At 48.4% G+C, this 19,987-nt stretch overlaps 1 protein-coding gene across 10 annotated transcripts; it reads left to right on the top strand.

Annotated features, from left to right (window-relative positions):
- The first annotated feature begins 1,193 nt into the window (after positions 1–1,193).
- Positions 1,194–18,980, top strand: MS4A13 (membrane spanning 4-domains A13). 10 transcript variants are annotated; one of them, XM_031941776.1, is made up of 8 exons: positions 1,787–1,868; positions 2,203–2,469; positions 6,979–7,094; positions 9,266–9,406; positions 12,082–12,138; positions 13,022–13,141; positions 15,818–15,913; positions 18,276–18,980. In XM_031941776.1, the coding sequence occupies exons 3-8, from the start codon at positions 7,041–7,043 to the stop codon at positions 18,468–18,470; spliced, it is 663 nt and encodes a 220-aa protein (XP_031797636.1). In that variant the 5' UTR covers positions 1,787–1,868; positions 2,203–2,469; positions 6,979–7,040; the 3' UTR covers positions 18,471–18,980. The 10 variants fall into 10 exon arrangements, with proteins under 10 accessions (XP_031797641.1, XP_031797633.1, XP_031797639.1 ...); XM_031941775.1 differs by having other exon boundaries at positions 1,837–1,898; XM_031941778.1 differs by lacking the exon at positions 2,203–2,469 and having other exon boundaries at positions 1,805–1,868.
- Positions 18,981–19,987: the final 1,007 nt, after the last annotated feature.

The following is a 19,987-nucleotide window of genomic DNA, read 5'->3' as shown; positions in this document are numbered from 1 at the left end:
GGGTTGTCCAAAAACAGGACAATGCTGTACCCGAGGGGTCTCCCGAGGCAGACTCCTCCCACTCTGCCCGGGGACCGGCAGGAAGCAGGAGGGCAGCGCGCACAAAGAGACGAGGGTCTAGGAGGAGAAGGACGGGAAGCACGTCATGAGCTCAGGAGAAAAGGTGGAGCTCCGGCCGGGACTCGGGAGCCGGAAAAGGAGAGGCCCGCGCTGCTTTCATCCCTTGTACCCCTGGGCACAAGAACGTGGGCCTGGCGGTGCTCAGGGAGGGTGGCACGTGGCCTCCTCACAGCTGCACGCGGTCCCTGGTTGTGCGCCTGCTCAGGGAAGCGGTCACGTGAACCCTCCGCCTTCGGTCTCCCATCGGGCCCCTCTTTCCGAATCTGGCTCCCTTAACCCTCGTGGCGGGTCCCAAAGCCCTGAGGGGGGGGGGGCGGGGGGGGGGGGGGGGGGGGGGGGGGGGGGGGGGGGGGTGACACGTGGCCTCTTCATAGCTGCATTCAGCCCTGGGCTGAGAGCGCATGCTCAAGGAGGGTGGCACGTGGCTTCTCCGCAGCAGCACGGGGCCTTGGGCTAAGTGCTCAGGCTCAAGGAGGGTGGCATGTGGCCTCTTCACAGTGCGGGCTGACTCCATGCTCAGGGAAGTGGTCACCCAGAATACATTCCTCAATCCTGGCTCCCTTCACCTCTTGTGCCCCTGAGCAGGTGCCGAAGCCCTTTGGCTGCAGCCGGCCCTGGGCTGAGCGCGCCTGCTCGGGAAGGTGGCGCGTGGCTTCTTCATAGCGGCACGTGGCCCTGGGCTGAGTGCGCATGCTCTGGGGGGGGGGGTGGCACGTGGCCTCTTCACAGCGTCTGGGGCCTTGGGCTAAGTGCTCAGGTTGAGGGAAGTGGCCCGAAGCCCTCCGACTGCAGGCGGCCTTGGGCTGAGTGCGCATGCTGGGGGTGGCACGTGGCCTCTTCATAGCGGCACGTGGCCCTGGGCTGAGTGCGCATGCTCTGGGGGGGGTGGCACGTGGCCTCTTCACAGCGTCTGGGGCCTTGGGCTAAGTGCTCAGGTTGAGGGAAGTGGCCCGAAGCCCTCCGACTGCAGGCGGCCCTGGGCTGAGCGCGCCTGCTCGGGAAGGTGGCACGTGGCCTCTTCATAGCGGCACGCGGCCCTGGGCTGAGTGCGCATGCTCTGGGGGGGGGGGGTGGCACGTGGCCTCTTCACAGCGGCTGGGGCCTTGGGCTAAGTGCTCAGGTTGAGGGAAGTGGCCCGAAGCCCTCCGGCTGCAGGCGGCCTTGGGCTGAGTGCGCATGCTCAGAGAAGCAGTCCCGTGAACCCTCCTCCTTTGATTCCCCCGTCCCTGCTCCAGTGTACTTGAACCGTGCCCCCGAGGCATTTTGGCTGCCTATGGCTCTGGGCTGCAGCACTCACTGGGAGGTGGTCACACGGGCCCTTCAAGTGCTTTCCGACCCTGATTCCCTTCACCCCTTGCAGCCTCGGGCGCATCCCGAAGCCCTCTGGGGGCACGTGGCCCTGGGTTGAGCGAGTGTGCTTCGAAGGTGGCCCGCGGCCTTTTCACATCGCTGGCCCTGGGCTGTTGCGCATGCTCGGAAAGGCGGTCATGGGGACCCTCCCCCTCCGTTTCCCCATCCTTACTCCCAGTAGCCGCTGCGCGGTCAGAGGCCTCTGTTTGCCCGTGGCCCTGGGCCGCACCGCGGGGCTTCGGAAAGTCACGAGGCCGCCGGCAGGGCACGGCGCGGCCCCCACCGGAGAGGACACGCCGCGGCGAACCCCAGCGGTTAGTGGGCCCGGAGCCGAGGGGCGGAGGTTGCGGCGGGGGCGCACGGTGACGGCGCGGAGGGAAGAGTGCATGGGGAGGCAGGTGAGCCCCACCTGCGCTCCCAACCGCCCGGTAAGCGAGGGGAAGCCCCTGCCCTTCCGGCCTCGGGCTCCCCTCCTGTAAAAGAGGCAAGTTAAGGCCCAAGGCGAAAGTTCGGGCGGGAGCCTCGGCGCAGCCCCCGCCCGCGGCTCACCCTCGAGGGGCGCCCGCTCAGATGCCAGGCCCGGGGCGGGGCCCTTCACCCCCCCCCCACTGATGCTTCTGTCTGTCAGAGCCCCCCCCACCCCCCAGCTGGGAAAGGCAAAGGGAGGCGGGAGAGGGTGGGCAGAGCAGGTGGGCTTCTAACGGGTACCCGTGCGGCTGTGTGTATTCCTAGACCGGGGACTGCTTTTGCTATCCCAGTAAGGACACTGCCCGTACACCGGCGATCCCAGCTTTGGTCAGACTCCATCCCCCTGGAAGTGCAGAGCATTCGTCGTCATCAAGCCCTTTGGGGCTGTAGCGGAGCCTAGAGCGGCAGACCATGATCCAGTATTGCTGTTGCTGTGCACCGGATTCCCTCCCTTCTGCTCGTTCACTTTGCGTCGGTTCCTTTAAGTTTTCCTGAGAGGATCCCGCTTGTCATTGCTTGGAGCCCAATAACGTGCGTGTTCCACAACTTGTTCGGCCGTCCCCGATTGAAAAACATTCATTCCATTTCCATCATTCAGTTTGACATCACAGAAAGAGCTGCTATCAGTGTGTTTCTTGCGTGGGTTCTTTGTTTCTTTTTTAAATCTCTTCGGAATTGAAACCTAGCAGTAGTATTGTTGGGTCAAAGAGTAGGAACAGTTTTCTAGGCCTTTAGATCCGTTCACAACTTGGCTTCTGACACTTGTCATTAAGTTAGAGCGTTTTTCATAGCTTTGCTTTCTTCATCTGAAACTGCCCGTTCTTATGCTTTGACCATGTATCAATTGGGGAACGATTTGTGTTCTTGTAAATTTGACTTAGCTTTCTATTGAGAAATGAGACCTTGATCAGAGAAAGTTGATGTAGAAATATTTTTTCAGTTATTCTTGTATGTTTTCCTTCTTCCTCTTTTTCTCTCCCTCTCCCTCCCCCCGGGGACCTTGTCTCCCTCTCTGTGTCCATTTCCTTTCTTTCACCCTGTCCCTCATCAGAAGTAGTCTGCTTCTGGTCACTGTCTTTCCTAATCTTTTCCCTTCCCTTTTTCATCCCCCCATCATCTTATCACCTTCCATTCCTGCTTCACAGCGGGTGAGATAGCTTTCTATACTCATCTGAATATATAGGTTATTTTCTCTTTGAGTCTATTTCAATGAGACTAAGATCTGATCATTTTTCTTCTACTGTGAAAACTCTACTTTTTTTCAGAATGTTGTTCCTTTGTTCTCTCTCTCTTTTTTTAATTAAAGCTTTTTATTTTCAAGACATATGCAAGGATAATTCTTCACCATTGACCCTTGCAAAACCTTGTGTTCCAGTTCCCCCCACACTTGCCTCCACTCCCTCCCCCAGATGGCAAGTAATACACCATATGTTAAACAATGTAAAATATAGCTTTACATATTTATACAATTAACTTGCTACACAAGGAAAATCAGATCAAAAAGGGAACAAAATGAGAAAAAATAAAATTCAAGCAAACAACCGAAAGAGTAAAAATGCTATGTAGTGATCCACACTCAGTTCCTCCAGTCCTCTCTCTGGGTATAAATGGCTCTCTCCATCACAAGAGCATTGGAAGTGGTCTGAATCATCTCATTGTTGAAGAGAGCCACATCCATCAGAATTGATTATCATATAATCTTGCTGTTGCCGTGCACAATGATCTATTGATTCTGCTCATTTCACTCAGCATCAGCTCATGTAAGTCTCTCCAGGCCTTTCTGAAATCATCCTGATGATCATTTCTTACAGAACAATAATATTGCATGACATTCATATACCATAACTTAATCAGCCATTCTCCAGCTGATGGGCATCCACTCAGTTTCCAAGTTCTTGCCACTACAAAAAGGGCTGCCACACAGGAACAACAGCAACAACAATTATAATAAATGGCTAGCACTTTTATAGCATTTTCCATGTAGCAAAGTCCTTTTTAAACATTACCTAATTTTATTTTTACAATTCTGAGAGGTAAGTGCTATTACTATTTCCCTTTTTACAGATAAGGAAATTGAGGCAAAGAAGTTAAGTGACTTTCCCAGAGTCATATAGCTAGTATGAGGCTGTATTTTAACTTGGGTCTTTCTGACTCCAGATACATTGCTATATTCACTGTACTATCTACCTCCCTCTTAGATATCCCTGACATAGCATGATGAGATATAGAGAGTTGTCCCTGAAACCCAACTCTCTTCTCTGACACATACAGTCTGTATGATACTGGGCAAGTCATTTAGTCTCTCAGTTCTTCAGGACCTTCTGTAAGATTAAGTCTCAAAGGTTTCAGTCAATAAGAGAAGGAGTTTCTTCATGTGGGAGATCCTTATACCAATGCAATTACAAGTCTAGCCCCCAGCTATTTTTGACTTACTAGCATTAAATTTACTACTGGGAATTTGACTCTACTTGAACAGAGTCCATAAAAAAAGAAGCAGATGCAACGTGGCCCAGTGGAAAGAATGTTGGATTTGAAATTGGAAGTCTTCAGTTCAAATCTGAACTGTGCTACTTACCACCTCTTTGACAAGACAAATTTCCCAGGATTCAATTTTCTCGTGAGTAAAATGAGAAATTTAGACTCCATTGCTTTTGAAATTCTTTTCAATTCTACATCTTTGGTCTTTTTATCTACATCTTTCTTAGGTCTCAAAACATCATAATATATATCTACTTTCAGGAAAAGTAAAAGGTGGGAGGAGGGAAAGGAGAGCATTATGTAGTAAGGAAGTATGTTCACATGAGAAAATCCAGTAATTGGAATAGAGATGCATAATGGAAATCATTTGGATGAAGGTGAATGGAGAGGAAACAAACTTTTTTTCATTGGAGTATACTACAGACTAAAGAAAAAATAGATGATGAGTTTAAGAACCAGATCACAAACCTAGCACAAATAAATATGGTTGGGGTAGAGGATTTCTGTTATTCAAACATTTGCTAGAATTATTGTGTGTCTGCATTTCTCTTTCTCTCTGACAAAAGCAACTCATGAGTACTTAACTTGCATCTTATATATGATAATATAATTCTTTAAAAAGTGGAGGAACCAACAAGGGAAAATGCTATTCTGGATCTGATTCTAGTTAATAAGGCAGAGATAGTTGCTTAAAATGAAAGGAAGGAAATTCTCAAGGGAAGTTACCATTTTCTCCTAGAGTTCATCATAGAAGATAGGAAATCTAAACAGGGTCTGACATGTACTCTAGGTTTGAGGAAAGAGTATTTTAAGTACAAAGGCAGGATAGGTAGAATCCTATGGAATAAAACTCTACAGGAGAATTTCAGGAAATGTGGGAAATAATCTAGAATTAAATTTTGAAAATACAAAAGTGAAACCATTCAAATGAGAAGAAAAAATGGGGCGGGGGGGGGGAGCAGATAGATGGTGTGGATAGAGTGCCGGCCCTGAAGTCAGGGGGACCTGAGTTCAAATCCAGCCTCAGACATTTAATACTTCCTAGCTGTGTGACTGTGGGCAAGTCACTTAACCCCAACTGCTGAGAGAGAGAGAGAGAGGGAGGGAGGGAGGGAGGGAGGGAAGGGGAGGGGAGGGGAGGGGAGGAGAAAAAAAATGGGATTGTATTAAGAAATTAATGAGGTTGTACACTTAATCTTCAACCAACTCTTTTAAAAAGAAATACATAAAAGATGGAAGCAAGCAGAAGTTGAATATAAAAGTTTTTTTTTTAATCTTATAAAGATAGGGTCGGTGATTCTAAAACTCAAAATGATCTCAGACTGGCAAGAAAATCTAAGGATAATAAAATAGGTGGCAGGAAGCTCTATTAGGAGAAATAAAAGCTTTGAAGAAGGGAAAGGACCTGTGCTTGGGATGGATGAGATGACGATTCAAGAACCTCATAATCTAATGGAGGGGACCTCATTCCAACAATTGGGTACTAAATATATATAAGATAGATAACTGATAACTCTTTAAATGGGCTATTGAGAGATAGAGGGAATATTTTCTGTTTGAATAGGGAATCAATGAGTGGATGTTGTAAAAAGGCAAATGAAGGCTGAATGGAAGGAGAAAACATCCCAACAATTAAAGCTGTTCCCAAGTGGAATGGGCTGCTTTGGGAGTTGATACATTGCCTTATTTGGCCTTCTTGATGCCCTTAGCTAGATTATGCAGACCTGAGTTTAATTTCAGCCCATCAACATACTGATTTGTGAACCTGGATAGTTTACTCAACCTTTCTGCCTCAGTATCCTCCACTGTAAAATAGAATGAATAATAGCATTTACCCTACAAGGTTGTCATGAGGATTAAATGAAATAATATTTGCAATGTTTAACACAGTGCCTGGTACACGGTAGGTACTTGATAAATGCTTGTTCTCTTCTCTTTCGCTCCCTCCTTTAAGCTGCATTTCTCATAAACTCTTCCTGAGTCTCCTAATATAACACAGATCCTGACAATAATAAGCCCCTAATATAACACAAAGAAAAATTACTTACCGTTCCATTGAACACTTTTCCCTAAGACTACTTAGATCATTATAACTCTAATCCCACTCAGTACAAATATGTGTATACTCACAGCTTTTTGAGGTTCTACTGAAATCATGACTAGATAATTCAAGAACATGAATTTAAAGCCAAAAGGAATATGAAAGAAAATTTTGTCCAACTCCTTCATTTTACCTATGGGAAAACTGAGATCTTGATAGAGAAGCAGATCATAGGATCATTGACTTACAGCTTTCAAGGGCATTGAGTCCAACATTCTTATTCAATAGAGAAGACAACTGGGCCCCTGAGAGGTAACATCAAGGTTCAAGCCCCACGTATCTGATTCCAGAGTCAGACTTCTTTTCTTTGTGTCCCAATATGCCTTAGAGCTGTTTGCCCTCTGCCAGAATTCTGGAAGAGTATCCTCACTCCTCTGAACCTGGAAGGATGGGCTCCCCAGAAGACAGTCCAGGGGGTTATTTTATGTTCTTTTGATTAAAGCATGTTGGTGTTTTTGCAGTAACTAGATCATAGAAGTATCCTCAGGACTTGCTTGGAGGACCCACCAGACAAGGTACCAACATGCTTCACTTCCCTGTAGAAAGCCTTTCTCTTTTGGACAGCTTGGTGTTAGGGGTGAGTGTGACTTTATCGGGACTCTCCATTTAAAAAGGATGGTATGGGGATCTAAGGAAGGGTAAGTATTTTGGTGAAGTCAAAGATGAAGATTTGTCCAAGGAGCATCAGAGCCTGCCATCTTTGAGTAGCTCACTCTACCCAATGCCCAAACATCTCAGCAGTCCCTAAAGCAGGTCCTAAGACATTTTAGCCAAGTTGACCCAGAACATGAGAGCCAATAAGACCAAAAAGAAATAGAAACCTATTTTTACTTCTTTTTCTCTGAAGGCAGAGGTAAGTTCTTGATAATTTGGTCTGTCTCTAGACATTTCAGTAAATAGTCCTCTGTCCCTTCTGTTAGACACTAAATCTTGAAAGGCAAAAAAAATGTCTATGATCTGTCTAGTTTGTTCACATCCTCCATATTGTGAGAAGCTTCCTTTCTGCCCCACAAGGGGAAAATGCCTCCCTCTGGTTGTCATGGCAAGTCCTCCTTTCTTTGGCCAGGCTACACAGGCATGTACCATTGTCTTTCACCATACCATTGTCCATATGTCATATCTTCCAGGTTCTACACCCAACATGTTAACATGGACTTATCTAATTTCATAGGGTTCAGCTCCCAAGTAAGTTTAATAACTAGGGTTATTGAGGTGACCCACCATTTGTCATCAGAGCATTCAGCTGCCAATCGAATAATAAGTCTTGCGTAATTTGGCTAACCAGGCTCAAAACTATACATTCTTAAGAGAGATGAGTTGCTTTTGTGAGCAGGCACTTTCAAAAATGCAAAAATAAAGTTATATACTAAAACATCTATATATAATAAAGTAATTATTCAACTTTTTTTGAGATGATACCTCTACAGAACAAATTTTAAAGAAGACAGTGCCTCATTATGATCTGATGTCTTACTAATCTTTAGCTCTTATGAACTTACTCCATTTCTAATTTGGTACAAAAATTGGTGTAAAAATAGCTCCATTGTAACTCATGTTGCTGCTTTTAATTTAAGAATCAAAGCTCCCTTCTGGGAAGTGTACACACCTGGAAGCATTCAGAGAGAAACTTGAGAATCATTCTAGGACTTTGCTGCTGTGAATTTCCTAAATACTGAGCAGCATCCTATCTCAAGTCCCATTTAGGGATGCTTTTGGTCATTGACTGGGAAATTTGGGAAAACAGTGACAGATTTTCAAATTCAGTAAGGGCCTGTATCCTCCCTTTTGAAGCCATATACCAGATTCCCTAGAAATCAGGAGTGATTGCTCATATCACTTTGAATAAGAAATCAAAAACTGTGACCTTGGATTTCCTAAAGGAAAGTGGTCCCTGGCTGCCAAGGATCAGCCACTGATGAGCATAGAATGTGAGCTAGAAGGGCTGTCCTTTTATTTTCTTGGAGAGAGAAGCTGAGGAGCTTTGTGTGTGGTCACAAAAACAGTGTGTTCAAAGCGAGGGTCTGAGCGCAAGCTTTCTGGTTCCAAATCCTTTCTCCTCCATCACACCAGAGAGACTCAGTGGAATGGAAAAGGATAGTTGTGTTTGCAGTGGGGTCACTCACATCCAAGTTTGTCTATTAGCCCATTATCCTATTCTTTCAAGTAATTCTCCAGTAATTTATTAAATGCTGAGATTGATCTTTTCCTGGCTCAGTCCATTCCCCACTCCCTTACAGGGAAATCCATTAGCAATTTGTAATGAATCCCTTGTTTATAATGAGCAGAAAACCTAGTTTAAAAACCATGGTGGACAAAGGACTGTACCTGGTACCAACTGGTAAGGCCCATTTCCTCCTCAGCCCCAAGAGACACTCCATTGAGTAGGTGGGTGGGTATCAGGAATGCCCCTGGTGTTAGAATTCAGAACCCACAACCTCCCTTAACCTTTGAAGGAAGCTTGATGCTTTCCTGGTCTTCTCCTCTTGAGGCCTAACAGGAGGGAGAATAACCAATAGTCCTCCAGGAAGAACTCAGCTCTTTTGCTATGGGACAGCCTCTGTGATCAGTTTCCCAGAGATGAATTCCAGCTGCTACTTTGCTGACATGCCCATCCATGGTCATCCAGCCCAGTGAGTGGGTGATGGGAATACCCCATTTCCCAGCTTCTTTGGGAAGATGCCCAAGATTCCCCAAAGGGTAGCCCATTCCTTATGCTGTTCCCATACTGACTGCCTTCTTTTCCAACAGGCCGTCCAGATCATGATGGGCTCCTTCCACGTATTAATGTGGTATTTCCTGTTTAACCTTTATAACAAACAAGAAAACAGATATTTTGGCTTATATAGTCCTATAACCTTTAAAGTACATTATCCATCATGGGCATTCTGTGTGAGTAGAATATACCTACCCCTTCTTCCCCCTTTTTTTCTCCCCCTTCTCTCTCTTCCCCCCCTCCTCTCTCTCCCCTTCCTTGCCCTTCTTTCTCTCTCTTTATGTCTCTCTGTCTCTGCCTCTGTTTGCCTCTCTCTCTGCCCCCCTCTTCTCTCTCTCTGTCCTCCCCTCTTCTCCCTTTCTCTTTCTTCTCTTTCTTTTTGTTTCTCTTTCTCTTACTCTTACCATGAGGTGTAGAAAAAAGGAAGGCTTTCATAATACATCTTTGAATTTAGGGGAGGGTTGAAGAGGGGAAAAAAGGTCCCATTTTTACACAAAAGAATTGCTTCATGATCTCCATCTAAACAGAGTTCCACCTCCTGTAGGACATCCTGAGATACTACTTGTAAAGAGCTTAACACAGTACCTAGCACATTGTAGGTGCTCAGTGAATGTTCCTCTCTTTTGTAAGCCAGCTTTCTCTGCAAAGGAATGGGCATGTTGAATTAGTGAGTAAGGAGGCAGTTTGGGGCTTGTAAAGCCCCACGTTGTAAAACATGGCACAAAACTTCTAGTATTTCATGACCAAAATGACTCAAACTGCAAGGATGGAGGCAGCACAGCACAGTGACACTTGCTCTGACAATGTCAAAAGATCTGGGTTCAAATCTAGCCCTTGATGGTTATACCCCGTGAAGTCTCAAACCAGTCCCTTCATCCTCTGGGCCCCAGTTTCCCCAGATAGCTTCAGGTTGATGGTCCTTTGGAGTCGTCTTTTCTGTGGGGCCACGATATCCACCATCACATCCATCATCTTCAGATCCAATGCTTGGCTTCCTGACAACCTCTTCAGAGAGCTCAGCTGCTAAGGCAGAGGGAGGAGATGACAGAGGAGCATTTCTAAGATGAGGAAACTGAGATTCGAGCAGTAGAGGGATTTGCCCTTGGTCATACCACTTGGAAAAACTCGAGTCAGGATCTGACTTTCTCTGCTGACTCCAAATCTGAGGGTCTTCCCGTTGCCTCGTGGCGCCACAGAGTTCAGAAACGAACTCAATTCACCAACCATTTGTGAAGTCTCTGTCACGTGCAAGCATTGTGCTGGGAGCCAAGGACACAGAGCCAGGGACAGAGCGGGCTGTCGCTCAGTAATACCCAACCCGCACAAGGGGAGTGGAGGACGCAACCCGATTGTGAAGATTTCAGGTCATCCTAGGAAGGACCTCAGGCCTTCAACTTCAATCCCCTCATTTTACAGTTAGGGAAATTGAGGCCAAAAGAGGTAAAGGGACTTGCCCCAATAGGAAGTGTCTGAGAGGGAATTTGAACCCAGGGTTTCTTCCCACTAGACCTTGTGCCTTTGAGGGAGCTGCTGAGCTGCGCTCTGAAGGCAGAGCCAGAGAGTCCTGGAAGCCGGCCACCAGGCAGGGCCATGATCGCCTCAGCTAGAGCTTGCAAAGGGCAAGAATGTGTTGTCAGGAGGAACAGAAAAGCCGGGGGGAGTGCATGGGAAGGGACTTAAAGTGCCCAGCCAACAAAGCCAGGCTCATGGTTCATTCTCACATCTGGTTGCCAAGAAATGCCACAGCATTTTCTGATTAATTCAAGTGGCCAATGCTATGAGCAAGTTGGAGAGAGACACTCTGTGACGGCCACAGCTGCCGCCTCCAGGTTCTTGACCCAAAGGACGTACCCCTGCCATGTGCAGGAGAGAAAGGGCTGCTCCTCCACAGCTCCCCCACCCAGGTCCTCTCAGAGCACTGAGGTCCATGGATTGCCTTTAGAATGGGAACTAACCGTGGGGTGCCAGATGGGGAAACTGAGGCCCAGGAAGGGGACGGGACTTGCCTGAGTTCCCAAGGTATTCAGTGTGAGCTCTCCCCTTGTGCTGTCCTCTCCTGGGTGAAAGCGTGACTTCAGAGATCCCAAAGCCAAGTAGGGACCACAGACTCAATCAGGTGTCGCCCTTGGGAGTGCTCTGACTGCCTTGTCATCCACGGTCCACTTTGGTGGAGGGGCCTCCCACACCAGGAATCCCCCTTCGCTGCCACACCCACGGGCCTTCTCCACTTCCCCTGAGGTTCCCAGTCACGGCAGGTGCCGGCCGACTGGATGCTGGAGCCCTGAGCAGCCACCCTTGGGCCTGCTGGAGTGAGCACTGGGCAAGGGGGAAAGGAAAGGGAATTCTGCCAAATGGGTTCTTGTCCTTCTGAAAAGAATTTAAATGAGGAAGGGATCCAAGCGCTGCGTAGTTGAGGCATCTGAAGACTGGCTTAGTCCCAGACAGCAACAGCTGGAAGGAGCTTCAAAGGCCAAGTCCCAACCCCGCATCTTACAGACAGGGAAACTGAGGCCCAGACAAATGAAGGTGGGGAGGGTCCATGGGCGGTTGTGAACCCAGAACTCCAAAGCCAAACTTGACCTGTTGGACCCCAGAGGACAGAATTAGGAGCAAAAGGGGGAAGTTAAGCATGGGCTTAACATTAGAAAAATACTCCCTAGCAATGAGAGCTGTCCCTCAAGAAGTGGTGCCTCCCCTCTCCTTGGAGGTCTTACTGAGGGTATTCCTTGGGGGCTTCCTTCTATGTGTTGGCTGGGGTCCTGCCTTTCCAGTTCTCTACAGGTGGGGAGGGAGTCTGGAAGGGGTCGCGCATAGCAACAAACATTGACAAGTGTGCCTTTTTTTTACCCAGTTCTTCATGTCTGGAATCCTCTCAGTAAATGAAGCAAAGAACACCTCTGTGCAGTCGGTAAGTCGGAAGGTGGGGAGACACTCCCACTGCTGCCTTTAGTAGAGAGCCAGTCCCAGAACACTCAAGACCCAGGACTTCCTGCCCTTTTTCATCCTGGGAAATTTTTGTCCACATTCTCCCATAGATCCTGCCCCAAGGGAGGTTCTCTGTGCTGATGGCACCACTCAGGACCTTGAGCACTTTGTGGGGGCTACTGGATCCTCTGCTGTCCTCCATTTGTCCCATACAGCTGCTCTGTTCCCATCTCTCCCTTTCTCTGCCCTCCTCATTCTTCCTTTCCCCTCCAGTCCTCTCTCCTTCCCTCTGGTAAACTAGACCTTGGAGAACAACTAATCCAGGACTTCTTAACCTTTCTTGAACCTTACTAACAATCTGGTGAAGCTTGCTGACTCTTCCTCACATCAATCATAATAGAAATCCTTAATTTCCTTGATATTATTTTCTCTTCCCATCTCAGCTCACAATCCCCTGCAGTCCTGTGAACCTCCGATTAAGGGACTCTGGTCTAATCCAGTCCTTTAATTTTTTCTCAGAGGAATTAACAACTAAATCGAGTCTTAATCTGATAGATTCTAGAATTAGAAGACACTTGAAGAATAATGGGGTGGTTAGGCCCAGAGAGGGATCAAGCAGTTTGCCAAAACTCACCCATGTAGCACAGGGCAGAGTCAGGATAAAAACCCAGGAATTCTGGCCCCAAATCCACTGGTATTCCCAGGTGTCTCCAGGACGAGGAGGTGGGAGCCCCATTGACGTTGGAGACTGGAAAGGAAAAGAAACTGCATGAAGTTTAGGCACCAGAGTCCCTGACAGAAAACCAGAGCATTTGCCCCCAAACTGCCTCCTTACTCACTAATTCAACATGCCCATTCCTTTGCAGAGAAAGCTGGCTTTCTTTGGAAATGTTGTGAGTGCTTTGGTGGCATTACTTGGAATCATTCTCATAATCACTGAGCTGTGTATGAAATCGGAGATGTCCTATAAAAACATGTCAATAGCTGTAAGTAACTACAGCTCCCACTGCAGGAAGGTCAGTGTTTCCAAATGAGAGCCAAGCTTGGCAGAGGAGGCTGCCCACAGGAACGGGGAAGGGAGAGGACACTTACTGATCAGTCAGTTACCAGGGATTCCAGAGGAGATTCCTAGCTGCCAGGCCCTGTGCAGAGTGCCTTGGTGCCCATGTGCCCGGCCCTGTGTGGAGTGCCTCGATGCCCACCATGTGCACAGTTCTGTGGGGAGTGCCTCGGTGCCCACCATGTGCACAATGCTATGCAGAGTACCTGGGATGCACAAGACAGTTCCTGGCCCCTGAAGAGCGAGGCTGCAAGCCTGCTTGGCCCAGCCTCTCTGATGGGTTCAGAGACCCAGAGGAGATTGCTTTAAGGGTTGCAAAGCACTTTACCCATGTTAATGCAGGAAGTGCTGCCATTACCCCTCACTTCACAAATGAGAAACCTGAGGCACACTGAGGTTGAGAGAGGGTCCCAGGGATGTGTCTGAGGCAGGATTTGAACTCTGGTCACTCTGAGTCCCAGCCTGCTTTTTGTGGGGCCCCCCAGTGGTCCCATGATGGCTTTTCATGGCATTCCTCCTCTGGTCCCCGAATGGGGACAGCAAGGTCTGCATTGCCAGCTTGGGCTGAGCCACGTGGGCGCAGCCTCTGAAGCTTTTGCTGCTCGCAGCCCCTTTTCAACCCAGAAACTTGTATGTGACCCAGGTATATAAACACATCAGAGCAGCATGCAAGTCAGATGTTTACTGAGAATAAATCACAAAGAAATTGATTTTTAGACACTCTTTGGTATACATATGATTTTACCATTTATTAAAGATGAAAGCAAATTTGCAGACCGATGAGATGGGCATGAAAGAATTAAGCCTTGGTGGAATACTTGGTATTTTTGGTGATCCCACAGGGTCCGCAGTTTAAGAAGTTTTGGGGACATGGGAAATACTCAAAGTGTCTTGAGCTCAAATCTGGCCTCGGGCACTTCCTAGCTGTGTAACCCTGGGCATGTCACTTGACCCTCCTTGCCTCAGATTCCTCATCTGTCAAATGAGCTGGAGAAGGAAATGGCGAACCCCTCCAATGTCTCCACCAAGAAAACCCCCAGTGGAGTGGTGGAGGGACTGACTGATGCATGTGTGCCACAGGCATTGCCCCCATGCCAGCTCCCTTCACTAATAGTAGCTCTGTCACAATAGTAGACAGAGCCCTGGCTTCAAGGCAGAAGATTCAGGAATTGTGCCCATAGCCCCCATGAGAGCCAGCATTTCTGTAGCATCTCCTCGTGATGCGCTCCACAGTTATGGTCACCTGTGACCCTCATGACAGAGAGGGGCTGTTAGGGCCCCTTTTACAAATGAGGGAGTGGAGGTAGGGGGTGCTGTGACTTGCCCACAGTTCTGCAGCTCGCAGTGCCGGCTGGTTGAGGGAGGACACTCACTCAGGGAGCCAAAGGTTACCTTGCCTGGAGCTACCATCTACTCCAGGCTCTCCCACCCTGACTTTGAGGCGGGACCACGGGAAAGGATTTCAGGGTTCCCTTAGACTTTTCTGTGACTGCTCTCCCTCCTCATCTCAAAGGTGAGTGTGGTCGAGTCAGCGTGCAGTGGGGCTGCAGGTGCCAACAAGAAACACCCTGCCTCAGAATCTGGGGGGACCAGACTGTCCCCTCTGCTTTGGGTTTTCCACTCTTATCCAGCTCTGCATGACACCATTGGAGTGTGTGTGGGGCCCGATAGGACCCACCTCCACCAGGTGGCTGTGTGTTGTTCACTGTTGTGAAGACTGAACGAACTGAGTCAAGTGATTTGTAAAAGTTAGGCAAGTTATTGTGTTCTGCTGCTTCTCTGGTTCACATCGATGTTGGTGAATTATGGCTCATTGGTCCATTAGGGTGAATCACCTCCTGTTCTCCTGGCCAAAGCCAGAGAGATCTTCTTTGTATCTCCGGTGACCCAGAGTTGTGCTAATAAATGTTTAACAGGCAAAAACCAATGGAGGCAGTGTACGTAATCTGCATTGTTACTACTTTCTCCATAGGATACCTGGGTGGTTCAGTGGATGGATTACTGGGGCCTAGAGTCAGGAAGACTCATCTTCCTTAGTTCAAATCCGATCTCAGACAGTTCACCCTATTTGCCTCAGTTTACTCATCTGTCAAATGACGAGAAGGAAATATCAAACCACTCCAGTGTCCTTGCCAAGAAAACCCCCGTGAGGTCATGGAGAGTCAGAAAGGACTGAACAATAGTATCGTTTTCACATTTATTTTAACATATTTAACATGTTTTGGACTACCTGCCAGCTGGGGGCGGGGAGGGGAAAATTTGGAACAAAAGGTTTTGCCAGGGTCAATGTTGAAAAAATTACCCACGCATACGTTTTCTAAATAAAAAGCTTTAATTAAAAAAACATGTAAAAGATAGTATCATTTTCTCCATCCCTTTTTTAAGACTAGACAATAAAACACTCAAGCCCCAATTTTAAAAACTTTGCAGATTTTTGAAGTGTGGAGGCCCTGACTGAGAGCTTTGCAATGGGTTCTGGGAGCTCCAGAGGCCCCTCATGTTGCCCCAGTCTAGACTGCTTCCTCCTAGGCTGTCCTGACCCTCCTAGGCTTCTTCCCTGAAGAGACTTGTGACCAATTCTCCCTTTGTGCTTCTTTTGCAGTTTGTGGGAAAGATAGTTTCCGGGTTTCTGTTACTCACCTCCCTCCTGGAGTTCAGCCTCACGTTTACCTATATCTATTACATAGTCTGTAATTGGGTGAGTGTTCCCTCTGGTCAATCTGGAAATCATTATTTTTTGTGGGCATAGACCCATACAGGATAAGGAGTTGAAGGCATAGAGACCCTGTGTGGGAGATTTGGAGTGGAGAAAAATGTAGATAATGACAAGAGAACTCAGCCATTCAGTAAATGGTTCCGATTCCCTGCTTGGGACTACACGGTGCTAGGATAGAGAGGAGGAAAGAGGGATGCCTTCTCGGAGCACAGAATCCACGTTGAGATTGGGACCTTTATGCTAATGTTGTTCAGCTGCCTCTTTCTACAGGTGAGGAAACTGAGGGCTGGGAAGGAAAGGAGGCAATGTGATTGATCTTGGGTCAAACCCACGGCTTCTGGACCCTGCTAGGTAGACTCTAATTAGCCCTTGTTTCATACTGACGAGGCACAGTCATCTAACCAGATCCTCTAGAACTGGGGCTTTTATCTGGGAGTTCATGAAACTGTTTTTTTATATATGTTTTGATAATTGTATTTTGATAGAACGGGTTTCCTTTATAATTCTTTGTCTTTAATTTGTTGCCTGTTATGGACATGATTTGGAGCAGAGGTCCATAGACTTCTTTTGACTAAAAGGGCCCAAGGTATCCAGAACATCTAAAAAGTTCAAAAGGTTTCTTTAGGGAGTAGAGGGCCACCCCAGATCTAGAGCCCAAGGGCGCTGGGTCACAGCGTCTTATTCCACCAGACTTGGGATCAGGAAAGGAACAGATTCCCTTGTAGCATCCTAAGACACAAAACTCAGTGATGAGGAGGATCCATCAGTCAGGAGAGCCAGCCCTTACATTTCAGTGTCCATGAGGTAAAGATCAGATGTGGAAGCAAGTTGAGGCCCTCAGAGGAGGGAACCCAGGTGCCTAGTCTGTGGTCACCCAGCCAGGGATCACGAGAGGTGGGATTGGGAGCCCAGCATTCCTTCTTCTCCCCCTGCTCCCATCGTCTCCCAGGGGCCGTGGCTGTGCCTGCCTCCTCATGCTGTCCAGCATTCCCATCCTCAGCGTGGGGCTGACGTGCCCTGGCTGCTTAGACCACCCGGTCTGCTTAAGGGGAGCAGGAAGGGTGAGGAGGAGCTTTCCTCAGGGATCCAGGATCTTCCAGGTACCAAAGGAGAGGCCATCTTCAAGGCTGAGCCTGGTTTCAGTCTGGACATATCTCTCTCTCTCTCTCTCTCTCTCTCTCTCTCTCTCTCTCTCTCTCTCTCTCTCTCTCTCTCTCTCTGTCTCTGTCTTCTCTGTCTCTCTGTCTCTGTCTTCTCTGTCTCTCTCTCTCTCGGTCTCTGTCTTTCTCTTCCCCCCTCCTTCCTTCCCTCCCTCCTCTCTCTGAACTTTCTCCTCTCTCTCTCTCTGTTTCTCCAACCTTACCTTTTCTTTTTGCCTTTCTCTTCAGCTCTTTAACTCAAATAAATCTAGTTCTGTATATTTCTCTTTAACCAACCATTTCCTAGGCTTGGGTCCAAGGCAGGGACCATAGCTCTAGAGGATCAGAAACTTGGTGGAAGAGATTGGGGAGGACCAGGAGGCACAGCTGAAAGCAATGTCCTCACTCTGCAGATGAATAAATTGGGGTCCTGAGAGAAAGCTGGACCAGTTGGGTCACCCAGTTACTAGCAGAGCTGGACAAGAATGAGGGGCTGGAGATTTAGAGCTGGCAGTGACCTTCCAGTGTGTGACAGAACCCAGCTCCTGTGCCCCCAAGTCCAGAACTGTTCATACAGCATCATTTTGCTTTGGAACTTTGTTTTTGGTCTGGACTCCTTGGATAGCCTTGAATCTGTGTGCCTTTTCTCAGAACTATGACTTTAAATAAAAAATAATACTGAAATATATAGAATCACAAAGTAAACCAACTCCCTGCAAATACAGGTGTCACTGTTAAGCACACAGACCCCCTGAAATGGAGAAGAACCCTATGAGGCTAGAGCTGATGGCCAGGTCTTGGAAGAAAGGGGCATCAAAGACTGAACAGGTCCCAGGCCTGGCAGTGCACCCCCAAGCTCTGGGCCTCTGCTTTCTTATCTGAATAAATGAAAGGATCATAATAAAACTCAATCCTTAAAAAAGCACAAAACAAGCAGGCAAAAAGGAAGAGAAAAATGAATCAAGAAAGAGTTTTGGTTCCTGTATGATTCCAGGCAAGTCACTAGAGCCAGGTTCTAGAAAAGGAGGGATCAGCAGCCCAGGCCACGGGTCAGAGTGGGGGTCAGCAGCCATCAGTCCAGGATGACACTTCCCCCACAAGCACCCTGTGGCCTTGGCTGGAACCCCCAGGAATGGGGGCCCCACTGACCACAGCCGCCTCTTTGCCTGGACTCCTCTCTGATAGGTGCTTGTCTTTTTTCCTAGGATAGCCTCATGCAAAAGCACATGATCCATACAGACATGGGCCCTGACGTCCAAGGGACACCGTGTGTTGAAGTGGAGAAAGAAAAAAAGAGAGAGGAAGATGGAGAGTGGTCGATGGAGAAGAAGGTGGAAGAGGAGAAAGAGCAGCTGGAGGACAACGGAAAAAGCAAGCTGAAACTAGAGGCGGCCTTTTAGAAAGCTCAGGGGGATCCCACGCTCCCAGCCCAGAGCTTGGCACCTTCTTCAGAAGGAAATGCAAACTCTTCCATCTTTCCACTGGTACACAGGAAGTCCCCAGGCTCAGAGGGGGACGCTTCCCTCCGTGTCATATTCTCAGAGCTTACCATCTTGGTGCCCAGCCCAGACTCTGGTGTGTCCTCAACAACCTCCAGATAGAAGAGGGCCCTTCCCAAAGCCTTGGGCGGGCTTCTCTCCACTCAAGCCCCTCGCTCTGGTCCTGGACCTGCCCCCAAATGGCCTAGGCTGGGAATCTGATCAAAGCTGGATCTTCCTGTTGGGACGGTCTCCTCCTGTACGCTCCTGCTTCCTGACATTTCTTGATCACCTGTTTTATTGGTCTTAGAACCACCAACTCATTGCTTTTCCCATGGATCTGGGCTCAGTCTGGGGGGCTCCCCTTCCTCCACATGGTTCAGTCGCCCAGGAAGCCTTGGTTCAGGCACATAAATCATGTTAATGGGCTCACATTGCTGTCCAATTGTGTCTTCTTCCTTTCTCTCTTTCCTGTTCTGGCTCTCTCCAGAGCGTCTCTCGGCGTAGCGGGAGCGTCCTGGATCTGGATGGAGTCAGCGAGGTCTGCTTCTGACCCTAACGGGCTCTGGGAGCTCTTGGGGCTCCAGTTCTCTCATTCGTATAGTGACACAGATGAGACTTGCTCTCCTCTGAAGTCCCGTCCAGCCCTAACTCCTGAACCTCACCATTCCTGACACTACAAATGAAGCTGTCCTTTCTTCAGCTGGTGCTGAAAGGGCCCTTCGAAGTCACTGAGCAAGGATCGCCGAGCCAGATCTGCAGCGCCCTCTTGAGTTCTCTGGGCCGGCCCTCTCATCTCTTAGAGGGGAAAAGTCGGGTCTGAGTTCACAAAGACAGCACACCTTAAACTCCAGAGTCAGTGGTTTTTGTTCTCCCCTCCGTCCTGCCCCTTCTGCCTGTTACAGGTGAGTCCACGAGCCTGGCCCAGACTGGGGCAATGGGCTGGCTGAGGTCAGCCAAGCAAGAATCAGGCTTCCTGCCTTCCACCCAAAGGGCCCTCCACCACCACCCCCCATGAGAAAAAAACAAAACTACTTGGCCCTCGCTCTTCTCAGCGTTATTCCCTGCTTCCTCTGCAGTCAAATCACTCACATTTCCAGCACACTATTTAATCCATTAATAGAAAAAGTACATACCAGCAAATAGGAGAGCCAAGGTTATGGGGAGGAGGCAATAAAATAGACCTGGGTGGTCAGTGAGCTGCGGTATTCTGGGGCACCTGATAGCTTGTGTACATTAGGAAACACAAGCTAATTGGAGGAGGGAGAGAGCAATGAGCAGAGAGGGGCTGGGAATCGAGAAAGAAGGGAAGGACCCTGAGGAGCTGGAAGAGGACATTCCTGGCCCTGGGGAGTCACCAAAAGGAGCACAAAGTTCAGGAACTGTAGCAGACGGTCTGAGTGCTTACTGGGCTCAGCAAGGGGTACACATGAAAAGAG

Source organism: Sarcophilus harrisii, chromosome 6, assembly GCF_902635505.1.
Source record: "Sarcophilus harrisii chromosome 6, mSarHar1.11, whole genome shotgun sequence".
Taxonomy (NCBI): Eukaryota; Metazoa; Chordata; class Mammalia; order Dasyuromorphia; family Dasyuridae; genus Sarcophilus; species Sarcophilus harrisii.
The sequence above is the reverse complement of the archived record's forward strand: the minus strand, read 5'-3'. Positions and strand labels throughout refer to the sequence as shown.

What these genes read in the sequence shown, in the direction of transcription:
- MS4A13 (XM_031941772.1), top strand. Translation starts at nt 1,590, where the DNA reads ATGCTCGGAAAGGCGGTCATGGGGACCCTCCCCCTCCGTTTCCCCATC. An exon ending in CCTGCGCTCCCAACCGCCCG is followed by an intron (nt 1,899 to 12,081) that starts GTAAGCGAGGGG and finishes TTTTTTACCCAG; the next exon opens with TTCTTCATGTCTGGAATCCT. An exon ending in ATAAAAACATGTCAATAGCT is followed by an intron (nt 13,142 to 15,817) that starts GTAAGTAACTAC and finishes CTTCTTTTGCAG; the next exon opens with TTTGTGGGAAAGATAGTTTC.